Genomic DNA, 23256 nt, shown 5'->3' on the forward strand with positions numbered 1-23256 from the left:
GAAGATCAGACGTAGACAGAGCTGACAGGACCCGGTGCTCCCACTGTGAAGACGGAGGCTGGGTGAAGATTCTTACATATCTAAATATACTAAAAACATCAGAAGTGGATAAACTTAACTCCCTTTCTGTTGAGGTGTACTTTAACTGGGAAGACTTTGTGACATTTCCTCCAATCTTTACTGCGCTTTAAACTTCTGAGAGGTTGGATATTGAATACTGAGAGGGTTGGTGGAGGCTGATCAATAGAGAGCAGAAGCCCAGAAAACGGAATATGTTGTTGGACTTCCTTTAATTGCACACATTTTTGCATTCAGGTCTTCTCTTTGCTCTGAAAGAAAGAGAACATCTAATAATTGGGGATTCTCAAAGCACTTTGTCAGAATCAGAACCAACGTGTCTCAGATTTGATGAGAAAAAAGCTGTGTTATTTCAGGTAAAACTATTACTATCCAGAGGAGTGATAGAAAAGCATCCTTAAGGGAAACATTAGGAGCTGGTAGGGGATGTACGAGGCCCAGAACAGCAAGGCTCTGCAGGGTTTAGCAATGATCTTTATCACATTGTCACAACGATAACGTTTTAGTAGTTTGCCTTTGCTGCAGTCTTTTTGTTTCATTGGTCACAAGTAGAGTCTTAAATGCAGGGTGATTGGCCAGAAGCATTAGCGTGTAACGGCAGCACTAACCCTGACAACTTACCCAGAGACTCCCATTGCATATCCTTTAGCTTTAACCCAGCAGGACTTGCATACCTTTAACACCGTAGAAATGCCTAAGAGAGCATCATGGCATTACGTTTCTTGCCCAAGGACTCTTTGACATGTTGACTTAAGAGGATGGGGACTGGACCACTGACGCTCTGATTGATAGACCCTCATTTACCACCCATCCAATCCTGCTCCCGGATAGAAACCACAAGTAATACTTCAAACTCCAACAAAGTTTTAAGAGGAAAGGCATAAAAAGATCCTTCGTGCTCCGTCTCATTTTTTATTTAATATCTGTTGTCCTTTTTTTCTGTTGCACTCATGTCATTGTCAAAGTCACACAAAAGTTAAGTATATACTTCAAGGTTAGGACGAGTCTTGTGAGGTTGCATGCCTCCGAAATAACATTGCTGCAGCACCCCTAAAAGGATTTGAGGGTTCCTCTCTGAAAGGAGAACAAACAACATGACATCCGCACGAAGCCATCTGAAGCACACAGCAGGGCAGGGAACAATAACAAAAGGCAATTTTGGTTCCTTTTTCAACTGTCAGTGTGTCTTCCAGCTACAACCACGGACGCACAAATGAAGAATATAACACTGGAAAAAGTAGAGAGGACAATTTAAGGTTTTCTATCGGTTAGATTCCTGCACAGTGAAGAAGATGCAACACCTTAGGGGGCGAAGAGACTCCGAAACAAGCTGACAGACACAGCGCTGACAGATTATCACTTCATAAAGTTGAAATTGCGTCGGTGGCAGCAGACACAGCCTGTTTACACGCCCAGCAGACTCAGACTAACACAATCATCCCAGTGGAGCTGTGGTTCTGGCTCCCTGACGAATATAAATCCATTAATCTGTTCTGCTGCAACCACTACTATTTCTTTAGTCTCTTTGGCATGTCTACCGACCGTTGGTCAAAGGATGCAACGACAGACTTCCATGCTGAAACATTGCTGTACTTCCTGTGATTCAGGCCGACAACACCCACTGGGTTTCAGAACAGAGAGGCTGTGTGACAGACTGACAGTGACAGGATGTGATAACAGACAGCGAGCAACAAGAGTTGAGCATGATGCCGAGCTATGCGTCTGTCTGACGTCGTTGCCAGGCAACAGCCCGACCCTGATGGGGATATCATGGCAGTGTGTGAGACAGAAAGAAGGAGACTTGCATTAAAGAGCATCGATCCAACAACCCTTTGTCTCCTCACACACCTGTCTGCCGTCAACATCCATCAGCCTGTAAAGTCTCTCTCACCTCCCGGAAAACAACTAACGGCACCAAATTGATTTCTCAAACTGCAATCAAAAGCCCAACTTTCTGTTGGATTATATATGCTTCTAACAGGCAGCTCAAAATACTAGGAAAGCTATTTCATTTCAACAGAATTTAGCACACCCATATTGGCAAATACCTTCCTAAGTCTTATCTTGAACATGTAGGATCAAACAAACGTTCCACCGCAAAGCACATGCTAATCATGCTAAATACAGTGCTAGCAAAGCAGGGGGTAGGCACGGCAGGCTGTAATGACCATAACATCAATTAAAGAATAACCAATCAACTTCAAACGTGATCGGCTGTGATGACCCCAGCCTCACTCCTCCCAGTAGTGTGTTAACTAACAGTTCTCCTCTTTATATCTGAAGGGGACTCTTGATTGGGAACAACTGGTCGCTGCACTGCCGGGGTTTAAAGCCCTGCTCCAGAAACAAGGCAAGCTTATTTATAGAGCACCTTTCAGCACACTGCAATTCAAAGTGCTTTACGAGACAAAAAAGACAACCTTGAAAAGCAACTGCAGCAGAAACACATCATAAAAATGTTATTTAAAAAGAGCCATTAAGAAGCAAAGCTAGTGGGATAAACACAGCAGGTATGAAACCCATGAATAAAAACCACACTGCAGCGTGACAGATGAGCAGCTCAATCAAAAGCAGCGGTGAGAAGATACGTTTTCAGTCTGGTTTTAAAAATAGCAAGAAGTGTAGCTGACCTGCAGGATTCTGGGAGTTCATTCCAGATAGTGGGGGCATAAAAGCTAAACGCTGCTTCTCCTTTTTTAGTTTCCACTCTTGGGACAGAAAGCAGACCAATCCCAGAAGACCTGAGACTCCTGGATGGTCGATAATTTGGCAGGATATCGTTAATGTATTTTGGGCGTAACCCATGTGATGCTTTAAAAACCAGCAGCAGTATTTTAAAATCAATCCTTTGACCGACAGGAAGCCGGTGTAAAGACTCGCTCTCTGTTTGCTGGCCTGCTCCTTGTTTTGCAACCTGTTTTGTCATTTGTTCGGCATCATCTACAACACTGCATCACGCTCACACATCCACTCCACCAGAAGAGACTCACACACCTCATGTTGGTAGCTTCCTTGGTTTAGTTATAATAAATACATTTCATTTACCCGTACCTCGGTTCTCTTCCAATTCTTTAGTCATGGCAAAGGGCTAGACCATGACACAGGAGGATTCACTCTGGGTTTTTGATTAAAGCCTGATATAAATGACGGGACCACTGGACAGCTTTCGGCCATCGTTAGCTAAAGGGTCTGTTTCCAACTTGACTCAGCAGCACTACTAAAGCAGTGTTTCTCCTGTAAGCGTACACCTTGCAGACCAATGGGAACCCCCAGGAATAAACACATGCAGATAAAGCCAGTTATCCCCACTGCATATCATTTGGTTTTCCGTACGTTATTCAGGTGTGTTTTGTACAGATATCCATGGTCAAGAAAAAGAAATATTTGGGTTTATAACCTGCAAAACTTTTCCCCTATGCATTAATGCACTCAGTCATTTGCTCCCTTGGTTTTCCTCTCGCTCCCCTCTCTCTTTTGCAGCAGCTCTGTGGGTTTTCTCCTCATCACCTCTTCAGCTCAGCGGTAACCTTTCTATAGATATCACAGTGAGAAGAATAACGACATTTCTGGGAAAGGTCTCGCTCCCGCTGATCCGTGGCCAGGTGATAGTTCATCTTTTCTCTGGCTTTTCATGGAGATAATAGTGTGGTATTTTATCAGTTAGAAGTAGAGGAAGAAGGCCTATTGATATGCAGAACTTGAAGTGTTCCTTAGAGCAAGGGGTGATCATGTTTTCAAGACCATCTGCTGCTTTTATTTGGAACATTTGTATGTATTTGTATGCACTCCCTGTTTCGGATTTGTCTTCAGTTGTTCCCCTATGTTTGAAATGAATCTGTTTTTGAAGACATACAACAACAAACATGCTCAGAACTGAAGAGAAAAACATGTCAAACTGATCCTAATACTACACAATCACCAGGGACTTGATATAGATTTGATGTCATTAGAGGAGAATTGTTATCCTGTTGTATTCCAGAAATGTCAGTCCGCTGTATTTCCTGTCCATCTGTCTCGAGCAACTGTTTCCTCCTAATCTCTTCCTCTAAGTGTGTTTTTATCCACTTCTGAAAGAGGCACAACACCGAAACATGCAAATTATCGAGCTCAGGAACAGACAGGAGAGCACAACACTCCCAGTGGGTATTAGTGTGTGGAATCATGTCGTTTGAAGCCCAAAACAAAGGCCTTTTATTTCATTGGCACTCAACAAAGGTTAGGCATGAATCAATGCCCTCTCACCAGGGGCAAACAGACGGACATTTTTCACAGCTGATGATTTAACTTGCTTGAGTAGAAGAAAAGGCCCAGATGTTCCCTTCAACATGAAGCTGCCAGTCAGTGTGAGCCCTGAACCCCGACACTGGAGCAGATAAACGGAAGTCCAAGATGAGGTGCAAAATAAAGATCCACGCAACTAAACAGCATCCTCAGAATGAAGTAAAGGAACAGTCAGTCGCTTTGGAGAAAAGTGTCAGCTGAAGTGAGAGGTATTGAGATGATTTCCTCCAGATTCTGATCGCAGTTGAAAACGTGCGGTCAACTTTGTGGATTAAAACAAAACAAATGCAACAACATTTCCTCGGTTTTGTTAAGGCAACAACACTAGTGGGTTAAGTTTAGTCAAACATCTCGGCTTGGCTTAAAATAAGGACAGGTGAAATCTCTAAAAACCTGTTGCATGCGTCTGTGTTCAATCAATCTCCGAAATCAAGATTCCCTAACGTCAATGTAATGTCAGCAACAAAAGAGGATGGGATTAAACTAAAGACTCCAGCGAGCAATATCAAGGCGATGTCTATCAAATTGTATTATATGTCTGTGGAATACTCGATTCTTATTGGTCAATTCAGACATTCGAGAGGTCGTTAACTCTTGCTAACGAGAACAGACCGTTGCCAAGGAGAACAGACCGTTGCCAAGGAGAACAGACTGTTGCTCAGGATTTAAGGCACAGGCTATACAGCATGTAGCCGTGTAATAGATGAGCTGTGTGTGATCTTTTTTTAATAATGGTCGCCTCGCTGCACATTATCCCTTATCTGATAACCATTCATAGATAATTGAAAAAAAAGAAACTAACTAACGAGAGTATTGATGACGGAGAGATAATGATCTTAGAGAGATAGAATGGAGGATGAAGCCCTCTTTATTGTCACATACATGCACACAGCAGAGCACACACAGTGAAATTGGTCCTCTGCATTTAACCCATCCTAGTACTAGGAGCAGTGGGCAGCTATTGTGCAGCGCCCGGGGAGCAATGGAGAGGGGGGGATTGAAGGTGTCCGGTGCCTTGCTCAAGGGCACCACAGCAGGGCCTAGGAGGTGAACTGGGACCTCTCCAAGTAGCAGTCCACTTTCCATATTTTCAAGTCTGTTCGGGGACTTGAACCGACGACCCTACGATTCCCAGTCCAAGCCCCTACTGACTGAGCCACTGCTGGACTAGAGAGGGTTTAGAGTAATTGATCAGTGATATGATCTTTCTGTTTCCCTTGATTACTAAAATGTGTTACCAGAGAGACTAATTCATATCTGAAACCGATGAAATGAAATGAAAGGCATTCGTGCAGCTCTACGAGAAAACCAGCGAAAGACTAACACAATTAGCCTCTCGGTGAGAAAGACGTTGTAGACTCGCAGGCTTCTTTTCGTGTTGGACAACCTGCTGATTCAGTGTCTGTTAAAAAACCTGCTGAGCGGGGAACTGTTGAGAGAGTTCACGAAGATTTCGACGACTAATTAACTGCCGCTGCTTCTTCCACTCCCTCCAAACTTCTCACGATTACACACTTGGAAAAAATGAGTAGGAGTGCGAAAACAAGTACAGCTCTTTGCCTCTCTTTAAATCAGCGTGTGACAGTCTGAGAGAAGGAGGAATAAAAGGAGGCAGAATAAGGGGTATGAATAATACAGAAGGAGGGACGCACACTGGAGTTTTGGAGTGTTTTCCCCATTTAGTGTCCCTCCAAAGGGAACATCCATTTCTCTATCAGTTGCCTCTCAAGTGTCCTCTAAGAAAATGACTCTGAACCGCAGACTGTGCAACCTTTTCCCAACGTATTTCCCCTTGCAACACTATAGGGAAAGGCCCCTTATGAAGGGTTAACCTTTATGTACCATCTTTGGTGTGGTTTGCAGAGGTTGGAAATGAAAGAGATAATGAAACTATAGAAATGTCTTTAAGAAGAGCACAAGACGGCCGCTGCTCTACCTCTTTCAGACCAATGCTTAGATAGATGACATAATGTTTTGGCACCATTTGGTGAGATTATTTTGACGGTACTTGGTTAGTTTCTAAAGTTTTGTAGGTCAGATTAGGGTTAGGGTTTCTGTAAAATACATAAACTGGGTTTCTCGGCGCTTATTCCCAGGATGGAGAAAGCTCATCAGGGTGTCCAATTTCACATTTCTCCATTCTGTGTTTTGTAGAACGTGTATTTTTAGCTGATTGTAGATAAATACATGTCATTTAATTAATGTCCCTCATCAAACAGCGATAAACTGGGCAGAAGAGAATCAAAATCAAATCCAACAGCAGTGAATAGATCGGAGGAACACACTTACTGCATGGACAGAAAGTTCCCTTTGTCTATGTTTATTATACGCTCCCTTATTAAACCACTGTTTGGACCATAGTTTGGCTGGATGAGTTGAAAGGGTATTTGGTTGGAGTTTAGTAGGTCAGATTAGGGTTAGGGTTTCTGTAAAATAAACTAATTCCAGTTCTGGATGTCTTAGTAAGTGTCTGGGCCCTGAGGATTCAGCTTATCTCATATCTTTCCCTAATTCAAACCGATGTTTCATCTGCTTAATTGATGTTTTGGGCTGGAATAGTTTCAAAGGTTTAGCAGGTCTCTCTGTTGCCGGTTTATTTCTATTTCTATTTTGAGGTGTTTATGTTTAAGATGTGTTTCTAGTTTTTTAATGCCTTGTTTTTTTTATGCTGCTGCAATGAAGACATGTCCTGAACTGGGATCGATGAAGTACATTTGACCTCCTTAGGGTTTCAAGACGTGTTAGAAATCTATATTCTAAATACTTTCTTCGCTATTCTCCAGATTCAGATTATTCTGTTGTTTTACATCATGTTTCTCCATTCTGTCTTTTGGTTGTACTTTAAAATGTTAGACTTTAATTGAATTGAATGAATGTCCCTCATAAAATAGCATCTAACTGGGGAGAAATACAGCAAAATACTTTTGTTCAGATCGGCTGAAAAAGTTCTTCTTTGATAGCAACCCTCATGAGAACACTTGCACCTTTTGTGGCTGTGCTTTATTCAGACATCATGTGGTAACATTCCTATCTTTAAAAGCAAACCTACTAATTAAGCAGGCCACATGAACCTTAAAATCAAAGTTGTCCAGGACGACACGTTGCTGTGAGTCGGCGGTAAGCGATTATATCTCCAGGGGGCGCTGGGAGTAGGAGGTACTGTTAATAGCTTTTTTGTAATTCAAACACTTCACTTTTAATGCACTGACCTCTCGTTTCAATGTGCAGAGATCCATTTAAGTTGGATTTACATTCCTCCGGAGTAAGTCATACATTTAGTTGTTATACAAAGCTGTTTATGGGTGAATAAACAGCTTTGACTGTTAATAATCCAAAGAAATGATGTACTTTATCCTCTTTTAAAATGAATATTGACCTAAGATCTACAAACTCAATGTTAAATATTGCAAAAGAAACACAGTTAGCGTCAATCAAACCTCTATTAGGCAAACAAGTAACCATTTCAGCAACATTTCAGCTAAAGGTAACAGAAAATCTACTTCTGCAGAGGATTTCCCAACAGAGAACTGTCCATTTCAGGGGTTAAATGAACAGTATCACATACAGCAATTCCCATTACAGGGATTGAAATGAATTCTCATTATCTACGCTCCCTCAGGTAACATAACAAACACAGACTAAGTGTGTATGCAAGCAGGTTAGCAAGTGCAATTATGTGGCTTCTAAACATTGTGCTGCATGAGCTGTTTGCAATCATTCTTCTGTATGGTCACTTTTTAATTGGTGGTTTATTAAAAACTTTGCAGGAACAAATTCATTGATATATTTGACATATTGGAGGTAAAGACTTAGTATTTCAGGGCATAGTTAGGATCAAACGAGCACTTTCTGCTTCATTATAGCATCACATTTTAAGTAACCCAAACACATTGATATATGATGTGGTTGATAAATTGCATTAAGACTTTCCTCTGATCACAAATATGGCATCACCTCCTCCTCATTATCAAATATACATCATGTAGCTGATCTCATTTTGCCCTAAGGCCTAACAACCTAATACATTTAGGTAAACTGAGTAATATGGGTATGGCGGATCATATACTGCTGCTTAGCATGCACCGAGAAAACCCATTTGTCATTTTATAGCACAATCCCACATTCAGTGTGAAGATCTAAACAAACAACGCCACGAGGCTCGCTTTCATTCCTCCTAATACCGACTGAATTATTTAGGACACCATGCATTAAGTATTACAAGGAACTAGAATAGTTTTGTGCATGAGCACGGGAGCATGAGCACGGGAGCATGAGAGGGAACATGAGAGGGAACATGAGAGGGAACTTAAGAGGGAACTTGCTCACAAGGAGCTTCAAATACCTGCAGAGCAGCAGGAGGGCGAGCCGCTGATCTATTAAACATGCTTCCTGGTTTCTGAAGCTAAATTCCCATGCTGTCTGATGAAACCATGTCCCCGTTAGGGTCTGAATAACAAAATGAAGTCAGGAAGTTGGATTTTAAATCTTTTACAGGATGTTTTTTGAGCCAATTTTGGTGAATTTAGGAGAACGCTAAAAACGCAAGTTGGAAAAATAAAGAACATATCTTTGAAAACTACACTATGAAGTACATTTCGTTCAAATAAAGCACTCCATATCAGTGGAATGATGATGACACATGGTTTCATTCAAGTAGATGTCTGTCAGAGATATATAACATGAAACATTCCTGTATTCAAATGTCTAAAAAAAACTTTCGAAATAAAATGAAGAAATAGTCGGAAATTTAAAAAAGTAGAAATTTTGAGAAAAGGAGATGATTAGGGCCACATGTGAAGAAGGAGTTAGAATAGTAAGAAAGTAGAGGGACACTTTTAAAAGTCTGAATTCAGAAAAATCAGACATTTGAAAAAAAGGCAGATCTTTTAGGAAAAAAGTGCTAATTTTGAAGAAATAGTTGGAAATTCAAAAAGTCCAAATTTGGAGAAAAAATCAGAAGTTTAAAAGATGACGATAAAGGCCACACGAAGAAGGAGAATAATGAGACAACATTTAGGAAACCACAACGCAGTTTCACCATACCAACCTTTCAATACCAGAGCAGCCCTGAACAAGTACCGACCGTCACACGGGGCTGTATTTACAGGATCCCCCTCATTACCTCATGACACGTACCTGTAAAACGTTCAGTGTCTATCTACAGACTTTCAAAAAGATGTAAAGGTGTTTAAATGTTACTTTCCATCTCCAATGCAGGCCGTAAAAAAGGTAAACGCCGAATGATTACAACTCTATGGGTATATCTGTCTTGCGGCGCTTCAGGATGGGAGAAATGTCTGCCTTTTAAATGGAAATTCATCTTTTCCACTCTATGCATTTCACTGATTGTGCATAGGCTTGAAGCTCTATAGGAAAATCCATTCGTACTTTACACTAGCAGTGGAAATCCAATTTATTTTGTACTTTTTAAGCGTCTAAAATGCCGCTTAGCAGTTCAAAATAACATGTAGAAAGAAAAAAAAGGCAATACATACCATCCACATTCATATACCACACATTTGGACATCTGAAAGGACAGGACTGTAGGTTTATTGATCTTCTGTGATGGCTGAAAAAGGGGGAGGCTTTTAAAAGCAACAGGGCACTTAAGAAGCGGAAACAACCCCAAAATGAATCATGTTCAGATTGAAAAATAGAGACCAACCACCAATCATCTTGAATAATTCAGAGGCAGAATCAAAACAAATCAAGACAAGAAAGATCAGGAGTGAGTTCATGAAGGTCTGTATTATTAATGTCGGTGCAGATTCAGGATTTGTTGCTTTGCATGACTAAGAGAGGTATTTAATGGGGTAGAAAGCCTCCAAACATGGACGACATCTGGCTCTGTCAATATCAAGTTGGACAAACATCCATTGAGCATCCATTAAGACTGCCCTCATGAATCGTCTCTGTACAGAACTGCCAATCATCTAAAGTGCAACCTAGATGAAACTGCATTCACTTCCAGATTCTTCATCTCCTCTCTTAACAACAAAAACAACATCCAATTTCCCAACACAAGCCCAACCCTGAGCAATACAGCATCCTGCAGTAAACCGTTGTCTCTACAGGCTGAAGAAAATACAATTCAGCCCCCAGGTTTTAAAGGGCGAACAGAAACACTATTCAAGCCCCGTGGAGGAAAGTCAAATGCGAAGCAATAGATCTGGACGGGAGGTATTTGTTGGTTTCTGTGGTAGTTTAGTATTTCACTTCCACATACTGTAGTTACTGTAGCTCCTTGTGAGAGACATATCAAAAGGAGAAATGATCAACACTGAGCTGCAGATGCTGAGCTTTCCTGACTTTTTGGAACAGTAGTTTGTGTCAAGCCGTAAAACCTGAATCCAACAATTCCAAAAATGGATGACTGTTAGCTCAACCCTTTCCCCAAACAGCACAGCAGCCATGACTCGGCACAACAGGCCTGTAAAAGCTTTCGATTTCCCCACATGTCGAAGAGGTGCATATGGAGCTCTTACAGAAGTAATGTTCTCTTATAGGCAGTCTGAAGTGTTTTTGATCTACTTTGCAAAACCAGACATGCAAGTGCAACAGAAATATAGAACAGTGGTTCTGTCTGCTTTAATGCATGCTGCTAACGTTAGCATAACCGGCTAACTAGCATTCTGCAAACGGAATTATTTTACTACAGCATTTATTCTAAACCCAGTTACATTTCATACTACAGTAAACTTCTTCAAGGGTACTATTTATCAAGCCCTTTAATGATAGCACTTCTTCGGTTAAAACTTTCCCTTTATTGTGGCTAATCCTGGATGCTACTATATCAGAGTGAAGCTACATTTTAAGCTAACAGCTCTGACCCAAAGCAACCCAACCAAAACGTACTCGCTTATATTTACCCCAAAAACTGGTTATCCTAAAGAAATGTCGTTGAAAGTCTGAAACATACTTACTGATCATGCATTGATCTGGTGTCTTACAGTTAAAGGTGTCCTTTTTACTTTCAAAACCAGCTAAAGAGAGTATTTTGACCCAACTCCCGAAGCTAACGTTAGCTTTAGCTGGCTGCGGATGAATATAAGATGATTTCACAGCCTTGAAAATAGACTTTCCACTTCTAAGTCTTTTTATATCTCTGTCCAACATCAATGGACCATAACCAAGAAGAAATAGACAATTCAAATAGGTATATGTACCACAATCATCATTGCAACTGAACACCCATTGGAGATATTCATTGCAGGACTCCTTGACATTATGGCATTTCAGTCCTTTATGCATTATAAACCAGAATAATAGACAGAGCTGCACAGGCACCGGGAATTACGACTGCCCACCTTCAACTATCTCCGTGTAGAGAAGATTGGATACGCTACACTCTGAAGAGCACAGTCAATCACGCAATGCAATCCTCTGGGGGCAAATGGGAATCACAACTGATGTTATGTATGCTCTTTTCTGTTTACCGTGTTTGCAGACTCACTCCCCTCAGGCAAGCCACGGGGATACAATGAATGTGTAACAGAGCCACAGAGCTACACTGAATATATATATTTAATCTGTGCACCTTAGAGCTGCAGGAGAAAAAGGTACATTATTTGAGTTTAGGAACCATGGCCTTCTATCTGCTCATGCATATTGCTTTTTTTGTCTGAGTGCAAGAGAAAGTTCACCTTCAACGAGCTTTCAAGGGTTTCCTTTCGCTTTGGTTTCCACTCCAGCTGCTAGAGGTGTTCCTGAAAATAACATCAAGACTGTCTTCACATCTAACACTTTTGACAACTTCCCCGGTCATCTGAAATCCCCTGAGGTTTAAAAACTAAAAATGTCATCAGCAAAAGACAGAGTCTGACAAAGTGACTCAGCCGTGCTTACACAGCCACAAAGGGGATTAACTAAATAATTAACTCCAGCTATTTTTGATTAATTAGCAGGTGGCTAAGTTTCTGCATGCATTAACCTTTCCACAACAGGCAGTTCTGCATGTCAGCAATAAAAAGAGCAGCAGTGATTTTAGATTTTTTATAGCCTTGCTATCATGAGTGCCGGCTTTCTGAACACTTTATTAGAAAAGAGCCGTTGTGAATGCTATTAATTCCACTTCCTGCTGTGATTCGTCACAATATCTGCTTGGCAAAAAGCTCAATTACTTTAGAAACAAGCAAGGAAATAAAAAAATTATGATTTGCATTCATTTTCCTTTTGTAAAAAAAGCCTGAAACACTTTTGGATTAGCCTTTAATGACAAACATCCCTCTTTTAATTTGTCTATTAGTCTTTTTAAGGGGTCGAGCACAGACAGACTCTGAGTGAAAGGCCTACTGTAATCTCTAGGATTGTTATTATTATTAGTATTGGCGTATGAACCTCCTTTTTGATGGCCTGAACGTGCAGCAACAGTTGATTTGTTTTGGCAGAACATTAAAAACATCGACCTAAATAGTGTCGCTTTATACGAGCGTGGCGAATTTCGATACTCCGCATCAACACAAACTGTTGTAACTCGCCTCTACATGGTCAGAACTGTCAGAAAACTCAACAGATATCTAAAGGCCAATATCTAATCACAGTCACAGTGCCGCCTTGGGGTCACACGGCGTTACTGTTGCCAGACGTTGGCTTACAGGTCTCAGGAACGTCAGCTTAACGCCAAGACCTTCACCCTTCCAGACGCCCAAACCTGTATGCCGCAGCGTGGCGGCTGTACGTGCTCTCGCGAGACTTTGTGTCATTGCATCTGTTGATCATCTGAAACTAATCAACAACAACAACACTGGCAATAAAAACATTGCCCTCCAAACTTTAACTCCAATATATTTTATAATCTATCCCTGTGGACTCAAACAGAATGCAACGAAAGTCTTTTATTTTCACTTTTAAATGATCGCTGCTAAACTGTCCAACATTATTTGGATGATTGATTGACACTGGGCAAGTTTGACGTGTTTGAGAATAACTTGTTGAACACAATTACATTTGGACGGTTTCAGTAGCCCTTGTGATGCAAGGTCTCACTCTTGCGTACGTGATCCACAAGCCAACAACAACATCGTTTTTTCCTCGGTCCAAACAAAGACAACTACAGTATGTATGAAGCAGAGCTGTGCTTGGATTTGTATTCTCTCACTCAGGGTTGCACACAGTTTCAGAACACACTGCATAAACAATACCAATACAATGTCTCCCCGGGCCAGAGGCGAGGAAAAGCTACATTAATGTATCTGCCACAAACAAAATGACTCTTTTCTAAAATGTATTTTTTAACCACTTTTGTTTTCGTCAGTATTTATGTTGTACTATAATTTTCCACCAATTTGCACATTGTTGTCGTGTTGATGTGTAATCTGCTCATAATTGCTGGTGACGCTCTAATTATTGTGTTTATCAGCTCCTCTGATTTACCGTTTTAACTCAAAAAATTATTCAGATGATCAGAAGACCAACAATTTCGACGAGTCTGATAGCATGTGTATATATATATTTACATTGACTCTGAACTTTGGATAAACTGAGCCGAGAGAAGCCAATAAATGCTGTTATATGATGACAAAGATATTCTGCTTCTTCCAAATCAAAACTACTTCTCTGTCTGCTGCTGCCTTTTATTAAATCAACTCCTTTGTTTAGTTCCTGAACACGGTGACATCACTATGTAACACTCACGCTTCTATTGGTTATGTTCCAGTGTGAGAAGAATTAAGAGCTTTTTGAACAATAAAGCACGAGAGGACTCTTTAAAGTAGAGACACTACATACTGATATACACCTGAACATCAGCAGGAGAGGACTCTTTAAAGTAGAGACACTACATACTGATATACACCTGTACATCAGCAGGAGAGGACTCTTTAAAGTAGAGACACTACATACTGATATACACCTGAACATCAGCAGGAGAGGACTCTTTAAAGTAGAGACACTACATACTGATATACACCTGAACATCAGCAGGAGAGGACTCTTTAAAGTAGAGACACTACATACTGATATACAACTGAACATCAGCAGGAGAGGACTCTTTAAAGTAGAGACTCTACATACTGATATATACCTGAAGATCAGCAGGAGAGGACTCTTTAAAGTAGAGACACTACATACTGATATACACCTGAACATCAGCAGGAGAGGACTCTTTAAAGTAGAGACACTACATACTGATATACACCTGAACATCAGCAGGAGAGGACTCTTTAAAGTAGAGACACTACATACTGATATACACCTGAACATCAGCAGGAGAGGACTCTTTAAAGTAGAGACGCTACATACTGATATACACCTGAACATCAGCAGGAGAGGACTCTTTAAAGTAGAGACACTACATACTGATATACACCTGAACATCAGCAGGAGAGGACTCTTTAAAGTAGAGACTCTACATACTGATATACACCTGAACATCAGCAGGAGAGGACTCTTTAAAGTACAGACGCTACATACTGATATACACCTGAACATCAGCAGGAGAGGACTCTTTAAAGTAGAGACGCTACATACTGATATACACCTGAACATCAGCAGGAGAGGACTCTTTAAAGTAGAGACGCTACATACTGATATACACCTGAACATCAGCAGGAGAGGACTCTTTAAAGTAGAGACGCTACATACTGATATACACCTGAACATCAGCAGGAGAGGACTCTTTAAAGTAGAGACGCTACATACTGATATACACCTGAACATCAGCAGGAGAGGACTCTTTAAAGTAGAGACGCTACATACTGACAGTGTTGTGCCAGTTCACAGCTTTTCTGAACTAGTTCAAGTTCAGTTCATACATGCTCAAAGTGAACAGTTCACGTTCAAAGTTCACAATTTTAATTCTGAACTAGTTCAAAGTTCAGTTCATTTCACTTTTTTCGTGAGATATTCAAATAACTACTTTTTTTCACACTACGAGCTAGAAATCACTATACGTTCTTTGAAACTGTTCATTGTAGACATTTGCTCATAACACTGCTATTGTGGGTTTCTTAACAGGTGCTGAAACTTGTAGCAATACAGACAAGATAGACCAGTGCTATACTTAGTGCAATGAAATCTACTAGCATTCAATTAAATAAAGAATATATAATATGAAATATGAATATATTATTTGATATATATGATATTATATATACCTATGTGTGTGTATGAAATGAGCAAAACTCTTGAATTGCATTCACACTGGATGGATGTTTTAATTCAATGTGCCGTTTCAAATTCGAGAAGGACGTTGTCGATGTCCTAACTTGTTTTTGCTGCGCAGGTGGACACATCTTACACAGGAAGGAAAGAGTTTTGCCGTCGGGGTCTTGGTTTGCAAGAGTGTAAAATTGTTTTAAATGTTCGTGAGGAGAATCGGAGTCCGTCTCCGTGCCATCACTTCCACTAGCCATCTTGTTTGTTTTTTTTAAATCGCAGCGCTTTCTCTCACTCTCGTCATTGGTCTCTGTATCTCTCTCTCTCTCGAGCCTCCAGCCCTCCGCGCTCTCGGCGTTGCTATGCCTAAACCGCTCTGCTGCAATTCATCATGGGTAACGTCGTGCGGAAGCCAGTACGTTTCAACTATTCAACTCAACTATTCTCAGCCTCAGCAATGCATTGCGCATACAGTGCCAAAACTATCTCTGCGTTGATACATGATTTAAGCGGCACCTACAGGAGGGAGGAACTTTCTCTCTCGTTGCGTTTCAAAAGAGAAAACAGATGTCACTCAGTTTTCAATGGAAAACAAATGCCAACGTTCATTTACAGTGATGTCTGCCGTTCATGACACATAATGTGAACGAATTCACGTTCAAGTTCTTTATTGAAAAATGTGTTGCGTTCAGTTCAACGTTCACGAAAAAATGAGCGTGTTCAATGAACGCGTTCTTTTGAACTCGTTCACGCACAACACTGCATACTGATATACCTGGATTGTGTGTCGGTGAGATGAAAGCATGCAGACAGAGAGTGTCCCACACCCAGGAAAACTTAATGATTATGATTGAATTGAAACCGTATCCGTAGAGGAAACCCAAGAGGTGTTACAGATGGATGGATGAAGTAGAAAATTGAAAAGAAGACAGTGAAAAGAAGCCATCAAAGAAGCTCCAGGTGAAAATGAGAAGCCTCTGCAGTCCCCTTTTGTCCCTCAAACAAAAGGGGACTGCAGAGGCTTTATCTGAGGGAGTTTTTGATGACATGTTACGATGGGATAGAGTTGCTGTGGGTATATGAAGGGAGGCTTGCCTGAGAGAGGTCCAGCTCTACCTATCCTGATGGTCATCTCGTCAGAGTCCAGGTGTTGGAAGGACGACTCGTCTGCTTTCTCTTTGTCCAGCTTATTATCGGGGGGCAGAGCCAAGGAAATGTGGGGGTCTGCACCTACGCCCTGTGGAAGACAGAGGAAGGGAAAGATTTAAAATCACATTCACAGGCAACACTTTATCTAACGTCCCCAAGGGTTTTAATACGGACAAGGGAATGTTCCTAATGTAAAACAAGCAATAGGTGACGGTACATTCTTAGAAATAGCATCGAAAAGTATATGGAAAAAAAGGATGAATTCTACTCTATTTTCAATATCCTATTTTAGTGGAATTTCAATCGTCTGTATTTTATATATATATATTTATATTTGAAATAAATGAAATATATCAATTATTATGTATTTTTTGCTTTAATTTCTTAATTTAACTTTGGATTTTTTAGTTAGAATGACAATCATTTTTGTCCTATATCTGTACTTTGTTTTCATTGTTTGTATGTAAGTGTGTCACTGTGCGTTTGAATGTATGATTTAGCATAGCCAATGCTAATGCTAGTACTAGTGCTAATGGGGATGCTAAAATAGGCATAATTATGTAAACACAGCAATACCTAAAAAATACATTTGGACAGCCTCAAGAACAGATGATGAATCTGGATCCCTTATCATGTCAGTAGATTGCATAACATTTGCACCATGCAGGAAGATGGTAATTGCATAGATGCACAGCCCGTATTAGCTTCATCAGTCCAATGATAGTCCATCAGCTGCTGTGTTTGAAAGGTAAGGTAGTGGTACCGTTGTCTGCACAAGAGAAAGAAAAGTAATCCAACTCCTTTGGAACACAATCACTCTCAACATGAGACTTCAGATTGTCGCCTCTGGAGGGAATTTAAATGCAAATGAAGCTTCCTTAGACATGCACAGAGGAAGGAAGCATTACGGCTTTAAAGGAAGTCTTTACACAAAACAGAGCAGTAAAAAAATGACTTTTAAAAAGTGTGTATGCAATAGGAATGATTGGATTTCAGCTCACTATGTGCACTGTACTGGCAACGTGTCTGACGATGGTTGAGGAAGCATACATTTCAATCATAGACTATAAATCCACCCCCCACAGAAAGCCTACTGTCACCAAATCCTCTTTTTCTCACAGAACAGACTCCAATAAATTGAAGGAAGGGAAGTCGGTCCCATCTGTGCTTTTTTAATCCAGTGATAGACAAAAACAGAGGCAGTGAGTCATCAAGTTGCTGTAAAATAACACGGTTACTTCTTTATATTTTCACTTTCCTTTTTTAATAAAGTTATTACGACTACTTGAGGAGTAGTTGCGGCGCACTTATTTCAGACTAAAAGTTCAAACTTTAAAACCCATTAGAAAATAAAAAATCCAATCAGATAATTTCCTTTGAGAGGCTGCAAAGACTCACATGAGTGAATAATGACCAGCGTCCCAGCTAATTGATGAAACAGAGAGCTCACTAAGTGAAAAACAAACCATTAGATGAGCAATGTACATTTGCATCCCCTCCTTCATCTCCACTGTTCAGCCGCAGGTGGTTTAAAAGCAGCAGAAGTACTCTGAGAGCCTGTGTGCGTCAGAGTGCACACGGTGTATCTGCATGTTGTTTTTTTTGTAGCAGAAGTAGAATAACAAATGCGTCAATAGAAACCTGTTCTCAAAGACAAGTGTGCATAATGAGGACATGTTATAACCTGCACTGCACTGAGGAGGCTGTGTTTTCAGTCTGGTGTTTGTCTTTCAGCAAGATTACCGGAGAAACTTCAGGCCGGAATTTTGTAAAACTTGGTTAAAGGACAGCCTGGGTTTGGGAGAAAATCCAACCACGTTGCGGTACTGCAAGATACTGCAAGGTACTGCAAGATACTGCAAGATACTGCAAGGAACTGCAAGGTACTGCAAGATACTGTACTGCAAGATACTGCAAGGAACTGCAAGATACTGCAAAATACTGCAAGGTACTCAAAAGTACCGCAAGATACTGCAAGATACTGCAAGATACTGCAAGATACTGCAAGATACTGCAAGGAACTGCAAGATACTGCAAGGTACTGCAAGATACTGTACTGCAAGATACTGCAAGATACTGCAAGATACTGTACTGCAAGATACTGTACTGCAGGATACTGCAAGATACTGTACTGCAAGATACTGCAAGATACTGTACTGCAAGATACTGCAAGATACTGTACTGCAAGATACTGCAAGATACTGTACTGCAAGATACTGCAAGATACTGCAAGATACTGCAAGATACTGCAAGGAACTGCAAGGTACTCAACAGTACCGCAAGATACTGCAAAATACTGCAAGATACTGCAAGATACTGTACTGCAAGATACTGTACTGCAGGATACTGCAAGATACTGTACTGCAAGATACTGCAAGATACTGTACTGCAAGATACTGTACTGCAAGATACTGTACTGCAAGATACTGCAAGATACTGTACTGCAAGATACTGTACTGCAAGATACTGCAAGGTACTGCAAGGTACTGCAAGATACTGCAAGATACTGTACTGCAAGATACTGTACTGCAAGATACTGCAAGATACTGTACTGCAAGATACTGCACTGCAAGATACTGCAAGGTACTGCAATCTTGCAGTACTTTCACTCACTTGAGTGAAAAACAAACCAACAGCCGTGATTCTGTGTACAGGCCTCTATAAGAGCTTTAAACATCTGGACACCCAATCATCTAGCCCATTATTCTCTGCAGAACTGATTAAGCCCTTCACGTTGCATGGGGTGTTGAAAAGTCTTTTCCATGTCCAGCTGCACACACTCGATTTAAGCGACACTCCAGGACATTCATGTGGTGTTTTGAGGCGATTCCTTCAAAGCTCTGGCTTAACGCATGAGCCGGATTCTTGCAAACAAAATGATGTTCCAGTCTGTTGCAGAACGCATCGTGTTTTCCTCCAAGATTCTCCTGGTTCTCTCTACCCTCATAAGCCTGAAGCCGCTCGACTACACTTATCTGCGGATGCTGCCTCCACCCTACCTCACTGTAGAGCACGTATGTTTATTAGGATTGGAAGTGTAGCATGTAGAGTAAATCTTATCCAACCAAAGACACTTCTTCCAGCTCACTCTTTAACATGCACTCTGTAAGATGGAGCTGTGAGGTTCTGTAAGAGCAAAATCTAAATCCGCTTATTGATCTTTTTTATCTGATTTTATTGTATTTCTTATTCTTTTTTCATTTGTATTTTACATTGATTTTTATTGTAATTTTATTCTTATTTTTAAATGTTTTATATTTATTTTATTTATTATTTTTATTCTCAGTCCTGTGTTTATTGACCCATATTGGTTTTAAGTGTTTTTATCAATCTAAAATCTACGTGTTCATTAGTATGTATTTCCTGGGAGGGGTGGGGGTGTTTTATAGTACAGTATAAAGTATAAAATAGCATAAAAAAAAGGGAAATACTTTAATAAAGTACCTCATATTTATGTATAACACTTAATTAAATGTACTTTAATACATTACACCACGGCCCATTACTGAGAGCAGAATATACTGTGTGTTGGTATGTCTGAGTATCCATGATCGTCTCATTGGCAGCTAAACGAGATAACGTTAAACCATTTCCTGTCTGTCAGTCTCCTCCCTCTCTTTGTCTTCCTCTCTGAATCAAAGCGTCCTTAATTGGAGTTTCTCATCAACACCTTACTTCAAAAACGTGCAGGTGCAAACAGATGTTTGACCACACCGTTTCACGTCACAGGAGGAACAAAGCTGCCTGTTTTTCTCATGAGAGAAGGCTCACACGTTACACTTAAAGGGGGCCTATGACGCCTTTGTTTAGGTTTATATTTAGCCTCTCTTTAATATCTATGCACCTTAAATCCCTGAATGACCACTTGTAGTTTTGTAATTCAATTATTCATTTCCCTTTCTGCCTTTCCTTGTTGTGTTTTGCCTATAATGCCCTCAATTTGAATTCAATAGATGTAATTTGATGTGAATTGTGTTGAATTGAAATCACCAAAGTGCATTTTATATTGAGGTCACAGGTTATTGTGATCATAGGTTCATTTTTCTTTACATTTAAGGAGTAATTGTTCCAGAATACATGATTAAAGTAACCCTCCCAACCTGTTTTTGACATGAAACTTCAGAAACAGTAGAAAAACAACCAGTTGAAATGTATTTATGCAACTTATTTGAAGAAGTAAAGAGTATTTCAATATTTCCCTAGCCAGCTGCCCTTTACTCCCAGGCAGGAGGAAAGCATTGATGCCTGTAGGACAGCTCTTCATGTGCTATTGCCAGAATCCATTTGAAGGTTCTGTTCATCTGATGTTTGTGAAATTCATTCTGTGTGAAAGCTGCAGCAGCTGAGACGTCTTGGAGGACTTGTCACAGTTTTGACGGTGAAGGCGAGAGTTTGGGAAGAGGAGAGAAGAGGCAACTGTCCTGCACTGACACACACACATCACCTCACACACACACAGGATGACTTGCCTGCTGAGAGTTGTGACACTCCTGCTATCTCCACTGCACACTATGACCGGGCTCAATTTATTTTATCATGGAGACAAACTATTCCCCAATGTACTGGAGCTCACATATCAGACCCAAAACTTTTTCCAGGGATTATTTTCTGCCTTCGACATCTCAATCACAGACCAAGAAAGTTCCCATAGGTCCACTTTGACAGCTGGGCAGCATTGGTTTCACAGTATGATGTACAACGAGATGGAACAGCTTTCTTTTGAGACTTTTTCCACAACTCCAGAACTTCTAAACTGCAGGAAGCTACTATAATACGATACACAATACACACTGGTTGTTACGTGTTTGGTAAAACCAACAATGCAAAGATCACGTAGAGGAAATCAGGAAGTGGAAATCAATGGCACCCCAGTTACAACGAACGGCAGCAACAGGAAGTCGGATCAATTAATCAGCCTGCTCGCATGCAGGGTCGCACAGTGTGCTGTTGGGATTATATGGCTGTCTGCATCGCCTCCTCTGCAGCCCCTGTGAGTTACAGCTACCCATAACCCCCTTCTGCACCCAACCAATAGGGTTAATTACATCCATGCAGGAGAACAGTTCCAGCTTTAAAGAGTCCTCTCCTGCTGATGTTCAGGTGTATATCAGTATGTGGAGTCTCTACTTTAAAGAGTCCTCTCCTGCTGATGTTCAGGTGTATATCAGTATGTAGTGTCTCTACTTTAAAGAGTCCTCTCCTGCTGATGTTCATGTGTGCATCAGTATGTAGTCTCTACTTTAAAGAGTCCTCTCCTGCTGATGTTCAGGTGTATATCAGTATGTAGTGTCTCTACTTTAAAGAGTCCTCTCCTGCTGATGTTCAGGTGTATATCAGTATGTAGTGTCTGTACTTTAAAGAGTCCTCTCCTGCTGATGTTCAGGTGTATATCAGTATGTAGAGTCTCTACTTTAAAGAGTCCTCTCCTGCTGATGTTCAGGTGTATATCAGTATGTAGTGTCTCTACTTTAAAGAGTCCTCTCCTGCTGATGTTCAGGTGTATATCAGTATGTAGTGTCTCTACTTTAAAGAGTCCTCTCCTGCTGATGTTCAGGTGTATATCAGTATGTAGTGTCTCTACTTTAAAGAGTCCTCTCCTGCTGATGTTCAGGTGTACATCAGTATGTAGAGTCTCTACTTTAAAGAGTCCTCTCCTGCTGATTTTCAGGTGTATATCAGTATGTAGAGTCTCTACTTTAAAGAGGCCTCTCCTGCTGATGTTCAGGTGTATATCAGTATGTAGCGTCTCTACTTTAAAGAGTCCTCTCCTGCTGATGTTCAGGTGTATATCAGTATGTAGAGTCTCTACATTAAAGAGTCCTCTCCTGCTGATGTTCAGGTGTATATCAGTATGTAGTGTCTCTACATTAAAGAGTCCTCTCCTGCTGATGTTCAGGTGTATATCAGTATGTAGTGTCTCTACTTTAAAGAGTCCTCTCCTGCTGATGTTCAGGTGTATATCAGTATGTAGTGTCTCTACTTTAAAGAGTCCTCTCCTGCTGATGTTCAGGTGTATATCAGTATGTAGTGTCTCTACTTTAAAGAGTCCTCTCCTGCTGATGTTCAGGTGTATATCAGTGTGTAAGGGGAACACACCAGTAGCATAATAGGGCCTCTTTAAAGTATTGCTTTTGAGCCCAAAGCCTGATATTAAAAACACATCAATGAGCCATATGGGAACACTCAGTGGCAAACCCTTTCATATCATCTTGATTATATGAGAGTTGGATTGGATGTTTGAAAATTGCTCCTCCACTTTTCATTCAATTTGGAGTCAAACAGCTTCAACACTTTTTTTTTTAAAGCTGACTTTTCTACTGAATCTGAATGCTTGAAAGAAAGCAATCCAATTCCCATCTATCATCTGACAGAGGGCAGCGGGAGAATTACAGATCAGCACGGAATTCAACTCTTCATTCACAAAGCTATTAGGGTATGCATGCCGTATCACAGAGGAATTGAGAGTGGAGCGCTGCAATGCGTTCCCCTCTGTCATTTTCCTTTTTAATGAATTCATTTGCATCTCAATCCAGCTCTGTTTCTACCGGCATATTACCAGTGACTCCTCCTCGCTGATGGACGTTTTAACCGATGACGTTGGCTGCAGTTCGAGAGTTCAATGGCCTTTACCACTCTCATTGTACACCTGACATT

At 40.7% G+C, this 23256-nt stretch overlaps 1 protein-coding gene across 2 annotated transcripts in view; it reads right to left on the minus strand.

Annotated features, from left to right (window-relative positions):
• The window catches only part of LOC134870766 (zinc transporter ZIP11-like), a 102008-nt gene that overhangs the window by 24313 nt on the left and 54439 nt on the right, over positions 1-23256 (minus strand). Inside the window, exon 5 of one of the 2 annotated variants that reach the window (XM_063893157.1) lies at positions 16570-16690. In XM_063893157.1, the coding sequence (XP_063749227.1) occupies positions 16570-16690 (121 nt within the window). Of the gene's footprint in view, positions 1-16548; positions 16691-23256 lie in introns of both variants that reach the window. The other variant, XM_063893156.1, reaches the window with a different exon arrangement.

The sequence above is a fragment of the Eleginops maclovinus genome, chromosome 10 (assembly GCF_036324505.1).
Source record: "Eleginops maclovinus isolate JMC-PN-2008 ecotype Puerto Natales chromosome 10, JC_Emac_rtc_rv5, whole genome shotgun sequence".
Taxonomy (NCBI): Eukaryota; Metazoa; Chordata; class Actinopteri; order Perciformes; family Eleginopidae; genus Eleginops; species Eleginops maclovinus.